The sequence below is a fragment of the Bemisia tabaci genome, chromosome 3, assembly GCF_918797505.1.
Source record: "Bemisia tabaci chromosome 3, PGI_BMITA_v3".
Classification (NCBI taxonomy): Eukaryota; Metazoa; Arthropoda; class Insecta; order Hemiptera; family Aleyrodidae; genus Bemisia; species Bemisia tabaci.
The window spans coordinates 3,489,274-3,511,259 of NC_092795.1; the positions used below are offsets into that span (position 1 = coordinate 3,489,274).

Genomic DNA, 21,986 nt, shown 5'->3' on the forward strand with positions numbered 1-21,986 from the left:
GTTACTTGTTGTAAGGAAAAATTATTGATTTGGATAATCCTTCCGATGGTCTCCTTCTAAGACGAAACTTTTGACTTTAATAGCTTGTCTTGATCAAGACAATGAGTTAACTCCTTAACCCTCTTCAATGACGATGTAACTTAGTATGTAACATATGCCCGTTTCAACCAACAACATCGTTGCATTTTCCATTCGTTTTCTTTGACTCTTAATTTCAATAATTATTAGACCACTGCTGTTAACGAGAAAACCGAGGAACGTTTGGACGTTGGCGAATGACATACGGCGGCATTGGCGAATTTTAGTCACAAAATTTGAATTTTCTTATAAACGTGTAATAATAATTATTGAAATCAAGAGTCAAAGAAAAAGAATGGAAAATGCAACGATGTTATTGGTTGAAACGGGTAATTGTTACATACTAAGTTACATATCGCGTCGACTTTGTATCTCAAACGCATCTCAATGATCGTATTTCGACTCATCACGTGATAATTAGTTACTCTGCTACAAAGAAGAGACGATGAGCGCAAATGTCAATTATTCAATTATTAGAACCATGCCATTAAGTTTGAACTTTAGAGTCTTTTAAGCTCCGGAGTTATTTTTGAAGTCGAACAGTGCCATTCCTCAATTTCTCGCAAAATTTCGCCGATCTTAGCAGCCGCGGAGAACGCTAGTAGAAAGAATCAAAAAGCAATTAAGAAGTTTTCTTTGACAGAAGGGCGAAACAGAAATCAACTCAATTGATATTTGCGTTCATCTCTTTGGATCTTAAAACATTTCCGCTGTAGATAAAATTCTTGTCCAAGGCGTAAGCTCCACGGCGGGATGGAGAATACAATTCGGATGAATTTAATTCGATGCCAAGATAAACTGATATTAAAAGCGACCGCTTTAGATTTTGTTCCACTAGCGTCGTTTCCTGAGTAAAAATGTCAAAGAAAAGAAAAATGTGATCTGCAATAAAAGAGGCAGCTGACGGATTACTTCTGAAATTACTCATTGGATTAAAAAGATGTGATGGGAGCATTGGGTATTATTATTTAATTCTTTCCTGTTTAAAAGCGACTGGTATTTTGAAATTGCGTTGTAAAATTAGAGACTTGGAATTTTTTGAGCTATTCGTCAACTGAAACTCCTCTTGAAAAAAAGCGAAAAAATGAATAACCGTTTCGGATTGTATGTCTTTTGGAAATACGAATTCTTCTGTTTCCGCCAATAAAGTTGGCCTCCTTTTGCTGAACGCAGCTTAATCGTCCAGATTTCTATGTTCAGGGTTATTGAATTAAAGCGGAAACGCAAAAATTGAATACTTCCTTGGTATTATTTTCTGATAATCCAACGAAGAAATATTTTGAGGAATTTTATATTCTTATAATTTTATTGTCATGAAGTGTGTACAGTATGTAAGAACCATGAATCGACATTTAATTGTAGCATTCGAATGCATGTTATTGTGATATTCGGCACGAAACGTGGTTTGGGCTGCGAAGCGGCCATGGCCAACCCTCTAATACATTTTTCAGTTTTGTTATCAACATATTAGACAACATTGACTGGAGGGGAATGTAATTAGATCTTTTATCAATCGAGATCTCCTTAATAGTTCAGCGTCTTCCATGATTATTTTTATTTGTTTCTATTTACCACTTTCTTCTTTTTAAATTCATGGCAATGCATGCATGATGCGTCCTTATCGTATCACTTAAAATTTCACTCTTGATTCAGGTTAAACTAGTCATTGTCGTTTTGTAGTGTCGTTCGCTTCTGTTGTTTCAAATTTTTAGTGGGCGTTTTTAAACAAAACGAATATTTAAGTCATCAATTACGTGGGATGCTTTAGAAAAGCACATTTGGTTTCCAACTTGAACATTTACCCAAACATTTCACTGAATAACCCGTTTGTGCTTACAACCTGATTTTTAGATGTGAACATGAGTGATAAAGTCGAAATTTTCAAAGCGCTTACGGATATGTCAATGTGTATTGTGTGTGCACTACGGTTTACTGACGAAACGAGTATCATGGTTTATGAAAAGTATCTCACTGGTCAGAAGATTAAGAGGCACGATGCAGTGCTCGACAGGAAACGGGACAAACAGAGCCCATGTATCGCTTGTCTTGGACTTTTCCGTCCTGATTTTCATGAAGAAACTGTAGCCAGAATTTCGAGTTTAATTTTGGGTTCAGGACAAGATTCCGACACGTTCAATGTGTCTCTATCATTACCTATTAGCTTTTTACTCAGAGCTTATTCGCTCTCGTTTTTTGTTCGCCAAAACAGTGGCCAGCATATTGTACGACAGAATTCTGGCCTCAGATGTCGGTAAAAGAGCTATGGAAAAATATAATTACACCAAAATTAGCTATCAAAATTAAGAAGAATTTCAATCCGACCTCCAAATTTGATATAAATGTTGAATATGTGTACACTGATGATGAGAAAGAATACCGATTCTTGCTGAATAAATTTCCAGGAAAATTTAAAAAAAATCAAATAAGCCAAACTGCTGTTGATAAAATATTGCGAAGCACTTACAGACGATGGCTTTTCAAAGATGATTTCCCGTGTCCACCGTCGGTGCCTAATGAAGTTGTAAAGTTCCAGAATGTATGCATGTATCATGCTCGTATTTTCTGCGGCGGACGTTACAATAAATGGTCGCGAAATGTCTCACAAGCAAGATGGCACACCCAACGAAAAAAGGAGGTTATAGCCTCGGTTGAAGAGATGATAACCGATGTTGTGAAAAGAGCCTTTGGAGCTACCAAAATTAAATTCGTGGCCGCGGGAAGAGAGGATGTAGACGTTAGGTGTTTGGGACGCGGTAGACCTTTTTATTTAGACTTATTCAATCCGCAAGTCACCAAGATGACACAAGAACAACTAAACGCCGTTCAGCGAGAAATCAACACTGCTAGTCAAGGATTAATGAGAATTCAGCACCTTCAATTAATCGACACATCAGTGGTATCCCTCCTAAAAGAAGGAGCCGAATATAAGAAGAAGTCTTACTGTGCATATTGTGTTGTTTGGGGACCGACGCCTGATTTAAACCATTTAAGTTCCCTAACACCTTTTGACCTAGCCCAGAGGACACCAGTACGAGTGATGCACCGTAGACCCTTATTAACAAGATCTCGAACAATTCATCAACTGTCTGGTACTATTGTGAAGGCGATTTCGCCAGATGGGCCCTGTTTTTTCAAAATTAATTTGACAACTCAAGCGGGCACTTACGTAAAAGAGTTTGTTCATGGTGATTTTGGCCGCACGAAACCTAACCTCGGCTCTATCTTGGGTGGTATCAAAGTGTCGGTGATTGCACTAGATGTTACTGATGTTTGCCTTGATTGGCCTCCCTCAGAGGCTTAGAGGATCTGTTGCTTCTTCAAGTTTATGATAATAATTGCTGATTAGTTAGTTGGTTATTATTGTTTAGAGACATTTCGCTACTGAGGCTGTAACTGGCGCCTACAAACCTAGAGGGATACTTCATGCATTGCGCAATGCGTCAAGTATCCTTTTAGGTTTGTAGGCGCCTATACGCGTGTCACGCTGTTTGTCCGGCGGGCAAATGTATGTACAGCCTGTATATGTCTTTACAGAATATATGAAAAAGTGAGTGCAAAAACAATAAAATTTAGACTTTTAACTTAATATTTGAGAAAAAGTTTAGAATTTTGGTCGCAACTCGGGGATCATCGGAGATAAGGGGTTCGATTGACTTGCTATGATAATGTTTCTACTCATATGTATGGTCTGGTGCAGTAAGAAAAAAACAGGTTACTCTTCGCTTAGAAGAGTGTGAACGACCTTCATGATTTGTTCATCATCTTTTTGTCTTTAAAACACTCAATTAAGTCTAATGATTCAACCAGAAAGATTCTTGACAAAACAACCTTGAAGAAATAAGGTGTCATAGACGTAATAAGTATATTCTCTGATATTTTCCGACGGATCGTTCTATTTTTTTTAATGGAATAAAACTAAAACTTCTAGGACCATTATTTTTCTTTGTACAATACAATCACGTAAAAATGTCAGATTTTTTAAAAGTTCTTAAAATTAAGCTATGCAGACAGAGAAAGAAGAAGAAAAAAATTGTCAAAGATTTTGTAAACGAGGATAGTTGTTCGCGCGCAGAAAGGTTCTCTTCAATTGCTTAAGTATGCAGCACGGTTATCCATACATGAAGGAAAGTTGCATCAAGGTATTGAGATCAAAGTTGCAGAGCGTCTATCACTGACATGGGCAAAAAGACAAGGCGAGCTCCTTCAATTGTTTAGGTAGGCAAGACGGTCATCCATTAAGAACGAAGAGTTGCATCAAGGCATTAAGATCAAAAGGTTTAGAGTGTCAATCACCAACAGTGAGCGAAAAGCAATTTTCTGCGTGTAGCAGACCTATTTGTAAATGGGCAACCCTAAACAGCGGCTTGATTATTGAAATTGATAGACAGGGCAATAGATAAAGAAAACAAAGAGAAAATTGAGCAATCTGGTTGGTGGAAGCGGATGGTTGCAATTCAATGGACAAAGAAGATGTGTAACAGACTTAATGACGGCAACCTACTAAAGACCTTTTTAGTAAGTTCGTCATTTACCTAATTGCAACCACCCATTCCTACCAATGGGATCACTCCATTTTCCCTTTGTCTTTATTGTATATCGCTCTGTCCATCGATTCAAATTAATTTCAACATTTTCTAATGGGATGAGCTGATTTTCGTCAAGGTAAAGGATGATTGTTGCTTTGGAAAAGCCAAGTGGGCTGATTATTGAAATGGATGGACAAAGCTATAGACAAAGAAGGCAAAGGGAAAATAGAGCAATCCTGTTGGTTAAAGCGCGTGGTCGCAATGAACGTAAGTAATAGACTAAATAACATCAATTCATTAGAGAGTCTATAGTTAGTCCATCACCAGCCCCCCTCCCCCTTAGACTACAAGAAACAATCGTTTCAATCAAAGGGATCGCTCCATGTTCCCTTTGACCGTTCATTTCTATGATCAATCCGCAGGTGACATTATTCATATTTTCGCAAATATAAACGGGAAATGACTACACGGTTAGTCTATTACCGTAAATATTCGAAGAAACTCTGCAATCAAGGTGAGGACTTCCAATTTTTACCGTCTATTGCCCGCCTAACGACAGAATCCTCACGGAGTTACGTAGGATTTTACAAAAGCTCGAGAGAAATCTCTAGAAGATGAAAGTTTACCGAACGGGTTGGACGTCCGGAGAATTCTCGAGTCTTGATAGCATCCTGTTTAATATTCAAGACGGGGGTTTTTCTCGACATAATTGAAATTATCGATTCAATTCATTAATTAATGAAGACAACACTCCGGGCTGTATCAGAGGGAGGCTCCCGATTCCACGGAGAGGAGCTATTTAATGGCACTTGCACCAGCTATTCCAAGAATGCCAACAGACAAGGCAAAATTAATGTCAACATTTTCAAATAGGTTGAGATTCTTTTCTTAAAAGTGCCGATAAAAAATGTCACGTTGAGGAATATTCGTCACGTTATCAATATTTTCGTCGATTTAAACGGCACGATCAGAGCATTTCCATCAATATTCAACTGCCCGCTGGTACATTGATGGACGAATCATTATTACTTCGTTTCCTGTTTAAATCAACGGGATTATTTATTGTGTAACCATACCCGGTTTGCAGAACAACAGCACATTATTCATCAGTCATCAACAAATGAAAATTATTAATTTCCAAAATTTCCCTGGTAAAAATTGGCAGTAGAATTTGTGTTCCAAAATACCAAAGACCGACAGCCGGCTGTAAGATTCCCACTACAGCCGACAACACAATTTCTTACAGCCTTTTATAGCCGATGGGGATTAAGCAACAGCCTGGCGATAAAGTGTATGCTAAACGTTACTAATTACGGATGATAGGACTTGGTGAGTTTTTGGACTACTGCTCTCTTTTTGGGCCGTAGTATCTTGATTTATTTTGCGAGGAAAGCTCCGTACTTTTGAAGGACGCCTGCCATTCCTAATATGTTGGAGCGCCTTCAATTTCGTATAATACTGTGCAATACCTCTGGTGTGAAATAGTTGCTTCAAGTGCCGTGGTACGCTGAGGCGCGGCAGGCGGGCAGCCAGCGCGAAACGCGCATTGGCGCCTACAAACCTAACAGGGATACTTCAAGCATTGCGCAATGCGTGAGGTATCCTCGTTAGGTTTGTTGGCGCGCAGCTCCGCTTTGTGTTAGGCTCTAATATTTAATCTCGTGGAGTCAGCGTTTTTCAACTCATGACTTTGAAATGTTTGCACACTCTGTATGGATTATTCTCATTGTAATTGATGAAAAAAAGAATGTAGTAAAGAAAAATATAATGTGCGTTTTGTAAATATTAAGGTGATTCCGTACAAACTTAAGGATTTACAAAACACACGAATTTCTACACAATTTCTTAGGTATAGCCTTTTATAGCCGATGGCAAAAAAGCAACAGTCAGGCGATAAAAGGTAAAGCCCGGTGATAGCCCGGCTGCATAATTTTTATCGCTTCGTGTAGCCCGGCCGTATGATTTTTCCACGTTCTACAGGCAGTTATATGATTTTCTATCGACTTCTTCAGTCGGCTATAAGAGCTCCTATGGTATTTTGAAACGCAGCTCCTATCGCCAAATTTTACCAGGGTTGCATGGTGTTCTCAAAAATTTTCCAGAATTGCAATAATGATTTTATAGAGAAAACAGAAGCTGTAGCTGTGTAGACGATAACGAGAGCTATTACGTATGTGACGAGATGACAGCGATTCTTAGGTTTTAAACGTGGGAAAATAGAGCAGTCCTTCCGGTTGAAACGTGTGGTTCTTATGGGTTAAGGGCCAAGGGGGTAAATAATGGAAAAACTATAGGGTCTCTCGTGGGTTGCTGCTGTTAGTCTATTACTTAACTATTTTCTTCGTCAATTGCGATTAACCGCTTGTGATTGGATCCATTATTTTGTCCAACCATTCCATTGTCTTCTCCTCCTATTGTTTTGTCTATCAATTACAATAGCTTGTGGGTAGTCAAGGCCTGCCCGCACTGCGCACGCAGTGCCGTGAATATAAGTGTGAATTTTTCTAGGAATTTCCAGCTAAAATATACTTCCTCAGGAAACTTTGGCAGACACACGCACCCTCACAATCACTAAGCACTCACACTTTGAAAAGCCATTTAGAACATTCTCGGGAAACTTGGTTTTCATTCCCGTTAATTTTACTATTTCGTAAAAGTTCCCTTCTACTTGTCCGCGATTGGACCGCAAGGCGGTCAGAAGAGTCCATTATAACATATTATATGCAAACTTATTGTCTGCGTCACCAACCCGAGAAACTACGTACTTTTAAATGGACGTATTTCTATCAAACAGAACTATGTGCAGGTGAGAAATATGGGGTGTGCTCATTAGCTCTCTGGCCGTAAGAGCCCTTATGAGCTCTGTCCACGAAGCTCTCGTCCCATCCCCGCGGCTTATGAATCCCGCATCCAGTTTGCACATAGTTCTGTTCGCTCAATTTGAAATCCCACTTTTCCAATTGAACGTATTTCTATCAAACGGAACTAAGCGCCAAATTGAGTTCCTTTTGAGGGTTTTAGAATCCCGGACAGCGCGTTCTGTCAAACGGAACTAAGTGCCATGGAGAAAAATTGCAAGTATAGGACGGAACGAGCATCGCGTTCTGCAACACCCAATCCAAGCCCCCAGCTCCCCCTCCCTTCCTCACCCTATTGCGCTTAGTTCCGTTTGATAGAAATACGTCCTATCCTTCATAAGGAATCACGTCCACTTTTACATTTTTTCTTATGAAGCTCTCTAGAGCACACCCCATATTTCTCACCTGCACACAGTTCTGTTTGATAGAAACACGTCCAAATTAGCAATCATGAAAAAAAAGTCGAAAACACGACGGAGACAGAAAGCTGGAAAACACAGGCTGAGGGAATTAGTTGGAATTCCTGGTATGGAGAGAAGCAAGTTGACTAAAGTCATCCGAGAATGATTTCAGTGGCGTGCGTTAGACTAACCTCTGCTCCTGGCGGCGCTGAAGTGCAAAAGAGGAAGCGGAAAAAATTAATTGACGACTCGAGGAAATGCAGCGCAACTTCCGTCGGATCCGCATCAGTATTGCCAACTCTCCTGCCCGAAATTCCCCATCGCGCATAAATTCCCCCTTGGAGAATCTCGCGAGGCGACACCGTCCCCTGAAATAAAACCTGGGAGCATAATGAATGGGCGAGAGTTGAGGTCTTATCAAACTGCGCGACACGACGCCCTGTTGTCAAATCGCTCGAAAATCACCCGTTAACTGATTCGATCCTTCGGCGGATAATTCAGAAGTTGGCAACCGTGCGAGGCGGAGCACACATCTGACTACTTTGAGGAACTCAACTCGCGGCGAAGTTTTCGTGGCACCTGGCTCCGAGAAGTGTCAGCATCCTCCTGGCGCCGAAAGGAGAAACCGCGTATCCGGTCGTTGGTTCTCGTTGGACTTGAGCGGTTTTGGAACGGCGCGGCTGCCTTAAGGTCTGTCTCGGCGGTAACTTGGCGGATTACAATTGCATGCAGCTGACAGCGAGCTTAAAGAGTGGCGGATTCTTGGAAAGCTCCTATTGACGTAATTTCATGCATTTCCACGTCGTGATTACCTAATCTCATCAAACTTGGGGCTCTGCAATGGGGTGGGATATACTTTGACCGATTGAGCAGTCTTCAGTCTTCGGGAGACAACGGCGGTTCCCTCCTCTTCCAGCGGTGTCATTTAGGGTTGGAGAATTGCTCCTCCTCTCCCCCTTTGGAAATTAGGCCTATTTCGGGATGACTCTTGAAAAAGCTTTCAGAGCTGCTGTCCCACTCCTTCTCACTTTCTCGTATGCGACAAAATTAAATGACCCGACAAGAGAACGACGGTTAAGTCGGCAATCACATAACTCGGTTTGCGACGTCGCAGACTTCCTGTCATACTTTATTTTTTAAACGGCAAACTACTCAACGGTAATTCTTTAAAACTGCCTTGATTTTTCTTCAGTGTGCGAAGAAAACTTTGCGAAAACTTCAAGGAATGATGTAAATTTGTCCTCTTTTAAAAAAATACACAGAGGCGCAGATTTTCAGACACCACAAACGAGATATGTGATTGCCGAGGCCGACTTACACCGTCGAGAAGCATGTTTTATTGGTTAGAATAAAACTTTTTCCTTAAGTAAGGATTTTCTCGAAGTGAAGTCAGCTGCATAGGCGGATCCAGCGGGCGGGCCTAGGGAGTGCACTTCTCCCCCGCTCGCTCTAAGAAAAGAGGAAAAAAGAGGGACGAAAGAAAGACGGAAGGAATGGAAGAAAGATGAGGGACGTTCATAATTGTTCATCATTCAAGACGAAATTAACTCAAACTGCATATTCAATACCTTAAAAATTCGACAATTTTCCGCAAGGAGCCCCCCTGACCACCCCCGCCCCCCTGTTCGAAGTGTCTGAATTCGCCTACGCCCAGCTAGATTCTGGGGTTTCCAAAGAATTTCGAGTAAATCATCGTTTTTTCTCAAGTCTAGTGACTGTTCAAGACTGACGCTCATGAAAAATCAATAATTTTTTAGCAGTGAATACATCCATGGCTTCGAAAATATTAAAATCTTAAGTTATAGAAGGCTTTTAGGGAAATTCAGGGGATTTTGGACCTTCTAGGGAACGAAACTTGATTTTTTTTTTTTTTTTTTTTTTTTTTTTTTTTTTTGTCTTCGTTCACTGTAAAGTTTCTTACGACTAAAGACCGAGGACCTCTAGAAACTCCTCTCAGCTTAAGATTCTGATATTTTTGAGGTCGTGGATGAGTTCAGCGCTAACAATCAGGTAATAAATTATTTTCCATGAATCGATAACCGTAGCCAAAATCGAGGGAAAGTGTCAGTCTTCCGTAAAATTTTAGGAAAGCTTCCGCTCGAGGAACTTAGCAGCGGCGTTGTCTCTGGTGTTTTTCGTGCGTGAGGGTTGGCTGCCTTATTGGGCCTCAAGTGCTTCATGTTTCCACACGTTCATACTCTCCCTATACAGAGTCCCTTTATACTGAGAGTTAAGACAATCTGAATCCATTTCTGATTGGTGCCAAGTGTCACAAACGGGAATAAAGATTACATTTCCACCAATTGCAAAGATTATAATCTGGAATGGACCGAGGAATTACGGGTTTGACAAGAACAAACGGAATGAGAGAGGAAACGGAGAAAGGAATTTGAGAATGGGCCGATCAAAGATTACGAAAAACTTTCAATTTGTGTAATCTTTACTCCCGTTTTTGACTCCATGAAGGAGAGCTGTCTTACTCTCAATATAATGGGACTCTACTCTAACTTCTTCAAAAATCGATTTTACAATGCATCGAAATCCACGAAAAACACTACTGCCAACTTCCGACGGACTCAACTGGTGCGGAAAATAAGATTTTCTCTCAAGTACACGCGAAGCCGTCAACGAACCGCAGAGATCAGAAAGAAAAATTTTAAGGGGGCCGCGTGGGGGTGGAGGGGGCAGAAATCACGCAAACAAAGGAGCAACAATAAAACCCACCGCTCAGCGCCCGAAACGTTTTTTCCCTCTTATGTACGTCGACGGGGGCGGCGGGTGCTGGGGGGGCGGGGGGTAGGATAGGGGGAGGAGGTATTCCTCGGTGCCTTCGATCATTGGTCCCGCGGCGTGGGAATGAAACACCACGTCGCTGGAAAGAAATCGGGGTACTTGACGAGTAAAAAATGGGGGGCTTTGCCGCGGGCCGGGGCGGCTGGATGGATTGAAATACGCAGCGTAGCTCGTCGCCCCTCTGACGTAAAGACGTAACTGCACTTGACGATGAGCCCTGTCTTCAATATAACTCAATGCTTTCCTGAGCTCATCTTGTAGTGGAGTTACGCTCTTTTGCGAGGCGAGCGGGGATTTGTCGGCGGACGCGTCGCGGCGTCGGGCGTCGCGTATTGCCGACAAAAATATGCAAAGCGTCCTCCTCAAAGAGTGCCATTTGCACGCCGAACCGGAGAGGGGATTGAATTAAAGAATGAGCAAATGGGAGCCTTTATTTTTATAGCGTCGATCAATCAAAGGCGACGCGTCAAAGACCCGGGAAACGCCGCCTACGTGCGGCCGCGCCGGGGAACAAAGGAGATGAGGAAAATTGGATACGTACTGAGTAGCGATTTCGTAAACGTGGTATTTGGCCGTCCTCGTGTTCGTGTACACCTGCAACAAACAATCAACACAGATCCATCAGAATAATAATCCATTTGAAGAAAACGGTAGGACAAGACGTCGTGCAAGTGGATGAAAGATGGGGTGCGCTTGTTAGTTGAGGGCCATAAGAACGAATGGGAATTTTAAAACGCCTATGACGTCAGCGGCGAAGAAACCGCCGTCGCCGAGAATTAACTCATGAGCCCTGTCCACAAGGTTCTTGTCACATGTCCACGGCTCACGAGTTAGCCCTCAGTTTCTTTATATTTAATGGAAAATCCCGCTTTACATTGTTTCTTATCCAGCTCACCTCGAGCACATCCCATCTTTCCATTTGCACAAAGTTCCTTTCAGCATAAATACGTCCAATTCGCTGTTATTGCAAGACCGCGACTGAGACGTTTCAATTCATGAGAGGAAACCAGGTGCAACATGATTTTCATGATATCTCATAGAGAGTTATGCTTGCGCTTTAAGTACTGATTCCTCTATAAAATTTCACGAGAAACACGATGGTGTCACTAGCTCTCTCTGCAATACACTTCAAAGCCCAAAAAAGCTCAAAGTTCAGGCCAAGATGGAGAGGATTTCCTATGTTGAGAGTGCACCTCTACATCAGGTCAAACTCTCTATGCAAAGATAGGAAGCAAATACATTAGCAGGGTTGCCGTGTCTCCAGTTTTGGAGTCTCCAAATCAAGTGACAACCCTGTTAGGTTAGGTTCTCGTGTATCTCGCGAAATGGAGAATTTGCATGCAAATTTTTTATTGCTTTATCTAAAAATGCTTAAGAGCTGATTTCGCAGTATTTTTTATAAATTTTTTCTGATATGGAAAATAGTATAAAAATCCATTTAATGAACCGAAAAATGATATCCCCTTCAATACTGCTTCAACTTTGAGACCTTTTTTGAGCTTTAAAGTTGATTCCAGAGAGGACCAGTGGCACCACCGTGCATCTCGCGAAATAGAGAATTCGCATGCAAATTCTTTATTACCTCATCTAAAAGTGGTTAAAGAGCTGATTTCGCAGTATTTTTTATAATTTTTTTCTGATATGGGAGATAGTATAAAAATACATATAAAAGTGAAAAAATGCACCGCCTATAGTGAGGTCATCTGAGAGCATTTCCCATTTGAACACATGTATTTTAGCAGATTAGATCATGTTGTCATATCTTCTCCAATAATTGTTCAATTAATAATTAAATAATTGTTCAATTTATGAGCCAACGGTATTCTCGTGTTCAGTCCACTCAGTAGTTTCCACTTAGACACGAAATTCATCAAATTTCAGACACCTGCAAATTCTCTATTATACATATGAGTCAGTGCTTAAATCGCAAATTTCTGACACATGCAAGAGCTCCATTAACGAGTGCGACCCTCACACTGAAAAAAATAATATGCTGATTTAGCACCTTGGATGTCAAAAATGTGTCTGGTGATCCCAAGATGCTGCCTTTACTGCCCTCGCAGTTAACTTTACATCCTATGAATGTAAATTCAACTGTGTGGGCAATCAAAGTAGCATCTTAGGATCACCAGACACTTTTTTGACATCCTAGATGCTAAATCGGCATATTATTTTTTTCAGTGCATTTCCTACTTTGTACCCTTTCATTGAACATTTCCTATTTTTTCATGCTCAGCTACTCTAGTTCCCAAGCCAGGTGAGTAGCCTGATAATGAGCTAAAAATCGATGGGACAAATTGAAACGGCTACTGCCTCGTCCTAAATTCTCCGGAGCGATTTTGAAACAAGAGCAACACGCCCGGGTCGCCCGGCCGAGCCTGGTAGCGGCAAGCTGTTTTCTAGCTTCAGTCCCACGTATAATCTCGTGGATAGCCGTGTAATAATTTAAAACCACCCGATGGCCTCTAATTAAAAAAGAGGGAAAAAAAGTGCCAAAAAACTTTCAACTCTCTTTGAACTCAGTTCATGCAGAGAGGCAGGTTACGCTGGATCCTCCTGTCGGACCTGGCGTGTGAGTGGGAAGAGAAAAACTACTTTGATCTTTTTCAAAGCATCGAAATAATTAAAATAAGGACTACAAACCTTCAATAGTGGACTTTTTAAATGAAACTAGGACGTATTTATGCCAAATGGAACTTTGTAAGTGGAAGTGGAGGGATGGAGTGTGCTCGTGGAATCTGGATAAGAAACAATGTAAAAGTGGATACAGTTTCTTTGAGAAAATGGAAAAGCGGGATTTGACATTAAATCAAAAGGAACTGATCGCTAACTCGTGAGCCATGGGCATGTATCTAGAGCCTTGTGGACAGGGCTCATGAGTTAAGGACGAGCGAGAACAACGAAGGGGGCAGCTTCGTTGCTGCTGACGTCACTGGCGCTTTAAAATCCCCATTCATTCTTATGGCCCGAGCACTAACGAGCGCACCCCATCTTTCTACTTGCACACAGTTCCATTTAGCATAAATACGTCCACTTGTGATAAATGAGGGCAATATCACTTGGTGAAAGAACAATATGTTTTATTATTACTTCACACTTCAAAACTGGCGACTTGCCGGTGATTTATCTGATTAATTTCCTAACTCACTTCAGACATGCAATGATCGGTTCACTGCCTTGAGGCGAGGTTACGTCGTAAAGTCTAATCGGAAATGACTACAATGTGATGACTGGTTTGAATATATGTTTTTCTGCCGTCATATCGATCATAAATTTCCCCATTTGAGGCTGCGGTAAAGAATCGATTATTAAGGTGTTCATTGCGAACACTCTGTTTATCAACCATTTTCCATAGGTTTAAATGACAGGTCAATCGATACATCACGATGCACGCCACGTCACTGACGTACAGGTTAAAATTTGAAATAAATCGATTGTACCTAGAATGCATTGCACAAAAGCTGCGAATCTATCTTCAGTACATCACTTGTGGGCTTAATTCCATAGTGTCTCGGGAAACTTGAAAACGCCTTCAATTGTGCTTGATACTGTGCAACACTCAGGAGTTGAAATATTTGTATCAAAGAATTGAACCCAACGTCAGGAGTAAGACTCTATTCAGAGTTGCGTCGCTTCGTAGCCGTTGCTTTATTGGTGGTTTCGTGCTGTGGCCCGATAGTTGTTCTCGGGGAACTGATGACCAGCGGGCTGATGATTGAAATTGATAGACAAAGCGATAGACAAAGAAGACAAAGAAATTATGAAGAGATCTTATTGGTTGAAATGGGTGGTTCTCATAGACTAAGCGAGGAAATGCTGGACTAACTATAGGGTCTCTCGTGGATTACCGTTAGTTAGTCTATTACCTACCTCCTTTGTCCATTGCAACCACTCAATTTCACCAATAGGCTCACTCCATATCCTTTTTGTCCTCTTTGTCTATGGTTTTATCTATCGATCTCAATAATCGGCTCGCAGACGAGACTGCCGCCCCAATGCATGTTTTCTCATTACAATTCTGAGCAGAACACAATGATCACATTTATAATTTTCGAATCCTACCGATAAAGGAAGTAGATCGTATTCCAGGTCCGCGAACTTGAATGCCTCGCTCTGAGAAGCACCAAAGTTTGCTGCGGCTGATCTGGCGCTACTTAAACTAATTTCAACGAGTTTTAAACGACCGAGGGGTTTTCTCGTCGCTCCGATTCGCGACTTGGGAATTTTACGAGTGCAGTGTAAAGAAGGGGAAGGAAGTTTGTAAAACTTGACCGGGCTGAATGCATTTCATTCAAGAGTGGTGGACTTACGACTCATAGAACTAGTCCTGCACGCAAAATTTCACGAGAAACTGGTTTCCTCTGCAATTAACTTCTCAGCTCAAAAGATAGCTTGCAAAGTTGAGACAGTAATGGTGATTCAAGTTGCGTACTGATGCTGAAACTGCCAAACCACGAATCTTGATTGCGGAGCTTGCAAATCTCCACTCGTGTTGCATTTTTTCACGAGTATACTGCCCGAATTTTCGGCGCTAAATTTTCAGAGAATACTGTTGTAGAACGAGAGAAAATTAAACAAAACATGTGCAAGAGAGATGGTCAGACTTTCTTTCAAAAAGTCATAAGTATCTTTCACTGAAACGCTTAAAAACGCCTTCAGTCACGCCTGATACTGCGCAACACTCCGAAGTTGAAATATTTGTATCAAAGAATCGAACCCAGCGTCAGGAGTAATAAGACTCCATTTAGCGTTGCGTCGCATCGTCGCCTTGTCCTTGCGTCATTGCGTATATTACATCGGGCAAAAAACGCCTTCAATTGTGCTTGATACTGTGCAACACTCAGGAGTTGAAATATTTGTATCAAAGAATTGAACCCAACGTTAGGAGTAAGACTCTATTCAGAGTTGCGTCGCTTCGTAGCCGTTGCGTTATTGGTGGTTTCGTGCTTCGGCCCGATAGTTTATTTTATCAAAGCAGAAAGTAGTAACATTATGGCTTGAAATTGTCGCACAGAAGATTCTTCCCGCCAAGGGCAAAAATCAGGGTCGGACGTTGAATATTTTGCCATTTGGAAAAAATATCATTATAGGGAGCCTGCATTGGTGTAGCCTCACAAACTGAGGCATGTTTTTGCAGTTTCACTATCGAAATAGAATGTATTTCATAAAGTGTTAAACTCATGTGAGTGTGTCAAGTAGGATGCCGAGATATAAATAAATCCCTTACACGGCGTGATTCCTTAGAGCGGCGAAGGAGCCTACATTAGAGCTCGAAATGTTTCCCACGGGTTGTGCCGCGCAGTAGCAAGGGAAATACAACTGAAGTAAGGAAAAACACCGTATGAGCATCCGAAAGTTGCCATATTTCATCTTGTAACACTTCAATTTTCTAGAAACTTAGTGAATTTTTTTCTTTAATTATATTTTTAAGGAAGACATTCATAGGTATACCTAGGTATTCCCGAAAATATCAAGACATTTTATTCGTATCTTCCCTCAAAAATAAACATTTTGTAGAGGGGGATCAGGAAGCACGCAAATGTTCATACCACGTTCTTCCTTAGGATGACCAGAATAGATTCTCAGCGCATAGCGCTATGTATAATCTATAAGCACGGCTGAAAGATCATGAATAATTGATTTCCATCGCTATAATTGTTTGCCAATTAGGCAGCCCGCCGTTCCGTTCGGCGAGCTCCGTCATTGGTCCTATTCTACCGTGCCATGGAAGAACGCCGTATGAACATTCGAGAGTTGCCAAATTTCCTCCGATAAACTTTTGTTTTTAGAAGAAAGTTATGCACATTTTACCTAGAAATTTTCAGATGTTCAAGATTAATCTACAAACAATGTTGCCTGAAAAATTGGAAGAAAAATATTAATAACTTTCCCAGTAATTTTGAATTTTATCGAAGGCAACTTGGCAACGCCTGAAGGCTCATACGGCGTTCTTCCTTAGCACGGCAGTATTTACCCTTCCGCATGTAGACTACATGATGTAGCCCCGAACGCACTCGTCAACACGCATCATGTACACATCATTCGCCGATTCGCCGGAAATGCAAGAATCAGCCAAGCTCGGTTGATTCAAAATAGCTATTCCCAAAGCGCCGTGTATAGGTAGGTCTCTCGATACGCAATGCCTTCGGCTCTTCAGGAATCATGTTTCGCGAGCTGCCAGCATTTTGGTTCGTTTTGAGGGAAAGCTCATCTACGTGAACAAATACAACGATCTCGCAAACTCTTACGTCACTATTTCGCGACAGTTTCAATCAATTCGATGCATTTTCATCTGACGAGGAATAAAACAAATGCTTTACGAGAAACGATTGAAATTATACTCGACAAATGCTGATAGCTGTTTTAAAAGATTTCCTATTTACAGGATGACTTTTCTTACAACTCTCTTTGAGCAAAGCCTATTGCTGGAGACTGAGAAATTGTGTAACGTAATGGTCCCTGCATTAGAGCTGTAAGTACAAGATTCAGAAAAAAACAAGTATCCGCTTTGGAGACCAACTTGGAAATGCGTAATACAAACCATTCAAGTGCGTTATAGAATCAATTCAAACATTTTTGATGAGCTCAATGTGATTTCCATTTCGAAATAACGATTAAATAATGTGATTCCACCATTTTCCCCCTTATTCTAAAGAAAACCATTCATTATAACCAATAAGATCGCTACGTTTTCCCTTTGCCTTCTTTGTCCATAGCTTTGTCGATTAATCCCGATTATCAGCTCCTAAGGGCTGGACAGTGAATAGATCCTCCCTAATTGCGCCCATTTCGTTCCCAAAACGGCACATGATTTTTTCGAGAGGCGGTGTTTCATGAGAAAGGAAGGAGGGCCTCTGTTTCTTTGATCCACACCCCCTTTCCGCCTCGTGTAATGCACTTAAACGTCCAACTCACCCTCCTCCTCGGAAGTGCGTCACATATTGCTTGAATGGCCTCTTCCATCCGGTAGTTCATAATTTTGTTTGCTCTACTGCGGAAGAGGAAAATAATTATTATCGAGGGCTCATATTGTCGTTTCAAATTTGCTCCTAATTTTTCTCAAGCCTCGTTCTCTCTTAAATTCCTAAAATTATTCTTGCCTAACTTTTCTCTTGAGTTACAGACAATCCCACGCCGCTAACCCTTCCCCCCCCCCCCCGCATTTTGTGCGGATTGATTTTTTTTTTATGCTCAGTTTTTAGACACTCACCGCGGTTCTCGGCATCGGATGATTCTCATTTTGAGGTGTCTTTTTTCGTTTAAAGAATCTTTACTTGTCAACTTTTAATTTTTTATTTATTCCCTTATTTGTCATCAAGTTTTGGATTCATTCATCTATATACCAGCGTAACTTTACATTTTTTTAAAGTATGATTTTTCGAACAGTGGCGAGGCGTGAATGAGCGATAATCGATATTTTCCCATTTGAAACTTTAATGGTAAAGCATCGATAATGGAGGTGTTCGTTGCAAGCGCCCTATCCATCGATCCTTTTCAATAGGTTTAAAGGGCAGGTAAATCGATACATCGCAAAGCACTCCACGCCACTATTTTCGATCTTGTTTTCCCCCTGAGGAAAATTAAATTTAAAGATTACTTCAAAATTTAATATGTACGAAACACGACTATATTGCTTCCAAATGACTCAAATTGCATAACCTCCATATTGAAGGGAAACTAACTTTTTCTTGGTATACATTTTATTCACCTACATATGAAGCGACATTCAAAAGTATTCATACATGATACAACTATTCTAACTTCTAGGTGGCTGAAATGACATAGCCTCCGGATTGAAGGAAAACTCAGCTTCTACGGCGTATACCAAACACTCAAATCGTATTGCTTCATCTGAGGGTGCATAATGAGTTGAGGTCGCGGTATCTTTCATAATTTTGTTTCTAAAATGCAACATGCGAAAAAATAGATTTCAAAGTTAGGCAATTTGCCGCATCGTGAAGTGATCCGGTGGCATTTCTCATTTAAACACACGCATATTGGCAGATTAGGTCATTTTTCCATATTTCCTCCAATAATTGTCCAATTTAGAAACCAAGGACATCCTCATGATCAGTTGGACGTATTTATGCTGAATGGAACTATGTGCAAGTGGAAAGATGGGGTGTGCTCGTTAGTGCTCGGGCCATAATAATGAATGGGACTTTAAAAGCGCCAGTGACGTCAGCGGCAACGATCGGGACCGGGCGGGACGAGGAGAAACTCATGAGCCCTGTCCACAAGGCTTTTGTCGCATGTCCACGGCTCACGAGTTAGTGCTCAGTTCCTTTTGATTTAATTGAAAATCCCGCTTATCCATTTTCTCAAAAGGAACTATAGCCAATGTTGCACTGTCTCTTATGCAGTTTCCACGAGCACACCCCATCTTTCCACTTCCGCATAGTTTCTTTTAGCATAAACACGGCCAGTTCTCCTGGTCGTTTCATTTTGAACATGAAATTCACAAAATCTCAGACGCCTGCAAATCTTCCATTACGACGGTGAAATTACCAAACCACGTATCTCGTTTGCGCTGTTTAAAAATCTACGCTCGCATTTTACTTTTTTGAAGTCGACCAAATCAATAGCATTCCCTGAAATTTTCACAGAATTTTCTCCGCACAGAGAGGAAAAATCACAGAAATTTTCAAGACTAGACGTTAAGTAGTTTTTCATTTAAAAAATAAAGTATGACAGAAAGTCTGCGACGTCGCAAACCGAGATACGTGGTTTGGTAGTTTCACCGTCGATTACTCGCCCGTCTGCATTGAACAGCAAAGCGGTCAGGGGGCTACTACACCCCCTGATATCATTATAAGATGATGAATCATCACGCATGTCGCCTAACCTCGTCCAACGTCAGAAAAGAAATGTTGACTCGAGAGCGCCAAAGACGAACGTGCGAAACAGATATCCCAGAGCGCAGATCCGAAAAAGAAGGACTTTCCTTTCATCGCTTCTGGCGTTGCGGGAAAGGGGGGGGGGGAAGGCGTCGAAACGTAATGCACGTTGTTATACAGGCGAGGAGTAATAGAAACCCTCGAAACTATTCTAAGACTCCCTCATTTTTTTTCTCGGCGACTCCCCCCCCCCCCGCCTGTTCTTCCTCCCTTCCCTTCGATACAATGCGCATAACTATGTGTCCCTCTTTGTTATCCGTCGGAATTTGCATCGGATGCGGGGAGATAAGAGTGGAGACTCCTACGCCGTATAAATAATAAGTATCGGGGACGGGGGGACGAGGAAGAAGGGGGCGGGGGGTAAGAAAGAGGGGGGAGGGGGGACGTGGCCGCTATTTTTATCCGTTCGGGACTCGCTTGACGCGGCGCTAGTCCTGATGGACGGGTGACAAGAGCCTGCATTTTTAAGGGGACCTCGGATGAGACGGAGCTCGCATTGGAAAACACTGAGCCTCACTCGGACTGCATTTTGTAATTTGGGACTACAGTCTCTGACTTATCCATAAAAACACTTACGCACATAGGGAAACTAATGGTGCATACGTTATTTGTAAACTGAACCGGAAATTGTGGTTCCGAATTGCAAAATGAAGTCCACTTGACAGTCTCGTGCATCCGATGGAGGCAAATTTCTCCGAGTGGATACCGTTCACTGCAGAACCCGATTTGACAGAGCTGACAAGGAAAAGAACCCGTAAAAGGTCAAGAATTAAACTCTGCCGTTTGATGACTAGCGGCTGTCATTCCCATTTCTCGATCTATCTCGAGAGCTGGGTTAAGAATTTCGCGAGTGGTCGATGTTAGAGTCCTTTCATACTGAGCGTAAAGGAAATACGAATCCCTTGCTGATTGGCTCCCGTATTTTAGGTCTTCACAGTGTCACAAACGGGAATGAAGATTACATTTTCATCGGCGCTGGGCCTGGATTTTATCATGCGCTGGTGTGTGGCGCCACACTCGAAAGTTTATCAAAGTTGATTGGGCAGTTTTTTTACGAAAGTCGAAGATGAGCGGAAAGTCAACTATAAGCTGAACTTTGTGGCAGGTTGCACCAACAAATAAGCGGTTTTAAACTTACCTAAGAGAAATTTGAGGATTTTCCTGGAGTGTGGCGCCAAACTCTGTGGCGCTGGGCCCGGATTTTACCCGAGATCCGAGCGTGGCGCCAGGATCACCGTAGCCTAGTAACGGTGGTTGGCAGTGAGTTTAAAAAAAAAAAAAAAAAAAAAAAAAAAAAAGAGTCTAATAATTTTCCTAAGACACTATGTTGTAGAGAACTCGCACTAAAAATCTATGCAATGAAATGGGTAGGGCAAAAGTCAAGTTCATCAGAGGTCAAGCAAAGTTTTTGCCGCAAAAACTTCAGTGTCACAATAACAGCGGTGAGATTCAGTGTGTTTCTTTTAATTTTCCACTTTTGGCCGGTTGAAAATGCGGTTGTGACACCGCGACACGTCCCGGGTTTTTTACTTTATGTTAATATTCTTACGGCTTTATTATTAGTCCAATTTTACGTTGATTCTGCGTTTTTTCCAAATGATGATTGATGTGCAACTTTCTAAGCTCAAAATTCGCCAAAGGACAACTGATGAATGGGTAGGCTCTTTTCTGGACGATGAGCTTTCGTAATTCAGATGAGGTTTTCTGAGCGTACTACTCAAGTCTTTGGTTAGCAATTATCATTAGGCGAATCTTAGAGTTGATCTCCGAAAATAACTTTTACGCTACACGATGTATAACGTGCCTTAATGCGAATTTGTAGTGTAATCATCAGGATTATGAGTGCTCTGTGGTATTTGACACTCCAGATTCTTCCTTTTTGATATTGTTACACGCGACCAGAGCCAATAAATTTTACTCGCTTTTATCTCGCACTTGGAGTAAAAGTAATAGACGGGTGTCGACGCTAAGGGCCCATATTTCGTTGGCCAGTAGAGCCAAGACTTCAAGCTACCTAAAAGTTCAGCGTTGAGCTTTTTGATTCACTGAGTCCGACGAATTGGACGTATTTATATCAAACGGAACTATGTGCATTCAGACATGAGCCCTGAGACCCATAAGAATCCATGCATAACAGGGTTCACGTCATAATGCACATAGTTCCGTTTGACAGAAATACGTCCAATTGATTTTACATTCACTCGGTTTGCGATAGATATTAAGACTAGTGAAGCACTCACCTGCTTAGCGTCAGATACGAGAAGGACGTATTTAATATCACTGGATACATAAAATTCCGCAGCGTTTAACTGCCTCTGAAACAAACAAGAAAGCATGACCATGAATTTTGAACTAGGAGGAAAAATGAAAAAAACTGCAATTTTTGATGGCCAGGAAAATTCTTACTTGCCTGCGACGGCTGATAGTTGAATT

At 41.5% G+C, this 21,986-nt stretch overlaps 1 protein-coding gene across 4 annotated transcripts in view; it reads right to left on the bottom strand.

Annotated features, from left to right (window-relative positions):
* The window catches only part of LOC109043284 (inactive dipeptidyl peptidase 10), a 445,954-nt gene that overhangs the window by 48,120 nt on the left and 375,848 nt on the right, over window positions 1–21,986 (bottom strand). For all 4 annotated transcript variants that reach the window (XM_019060431.2, XM_019060429.2, XM_019060428.2 and 1 more), the window contains 2 exons: window positions 21,794–21,868; window positions 11,198–11,250 (listed from right to left, as the gene is read on the bottom strand). In XM_019060431.2, the coding sequence (XP_018915976.2) occupies window positions 11,198–11,250; window positions 21,794–21,868 (128 nt within the window). The remainder of the gene's footprint in view (window positions 1–11,197; window positions 11,251–21,793; window positions 21,869–21,986) is intronic.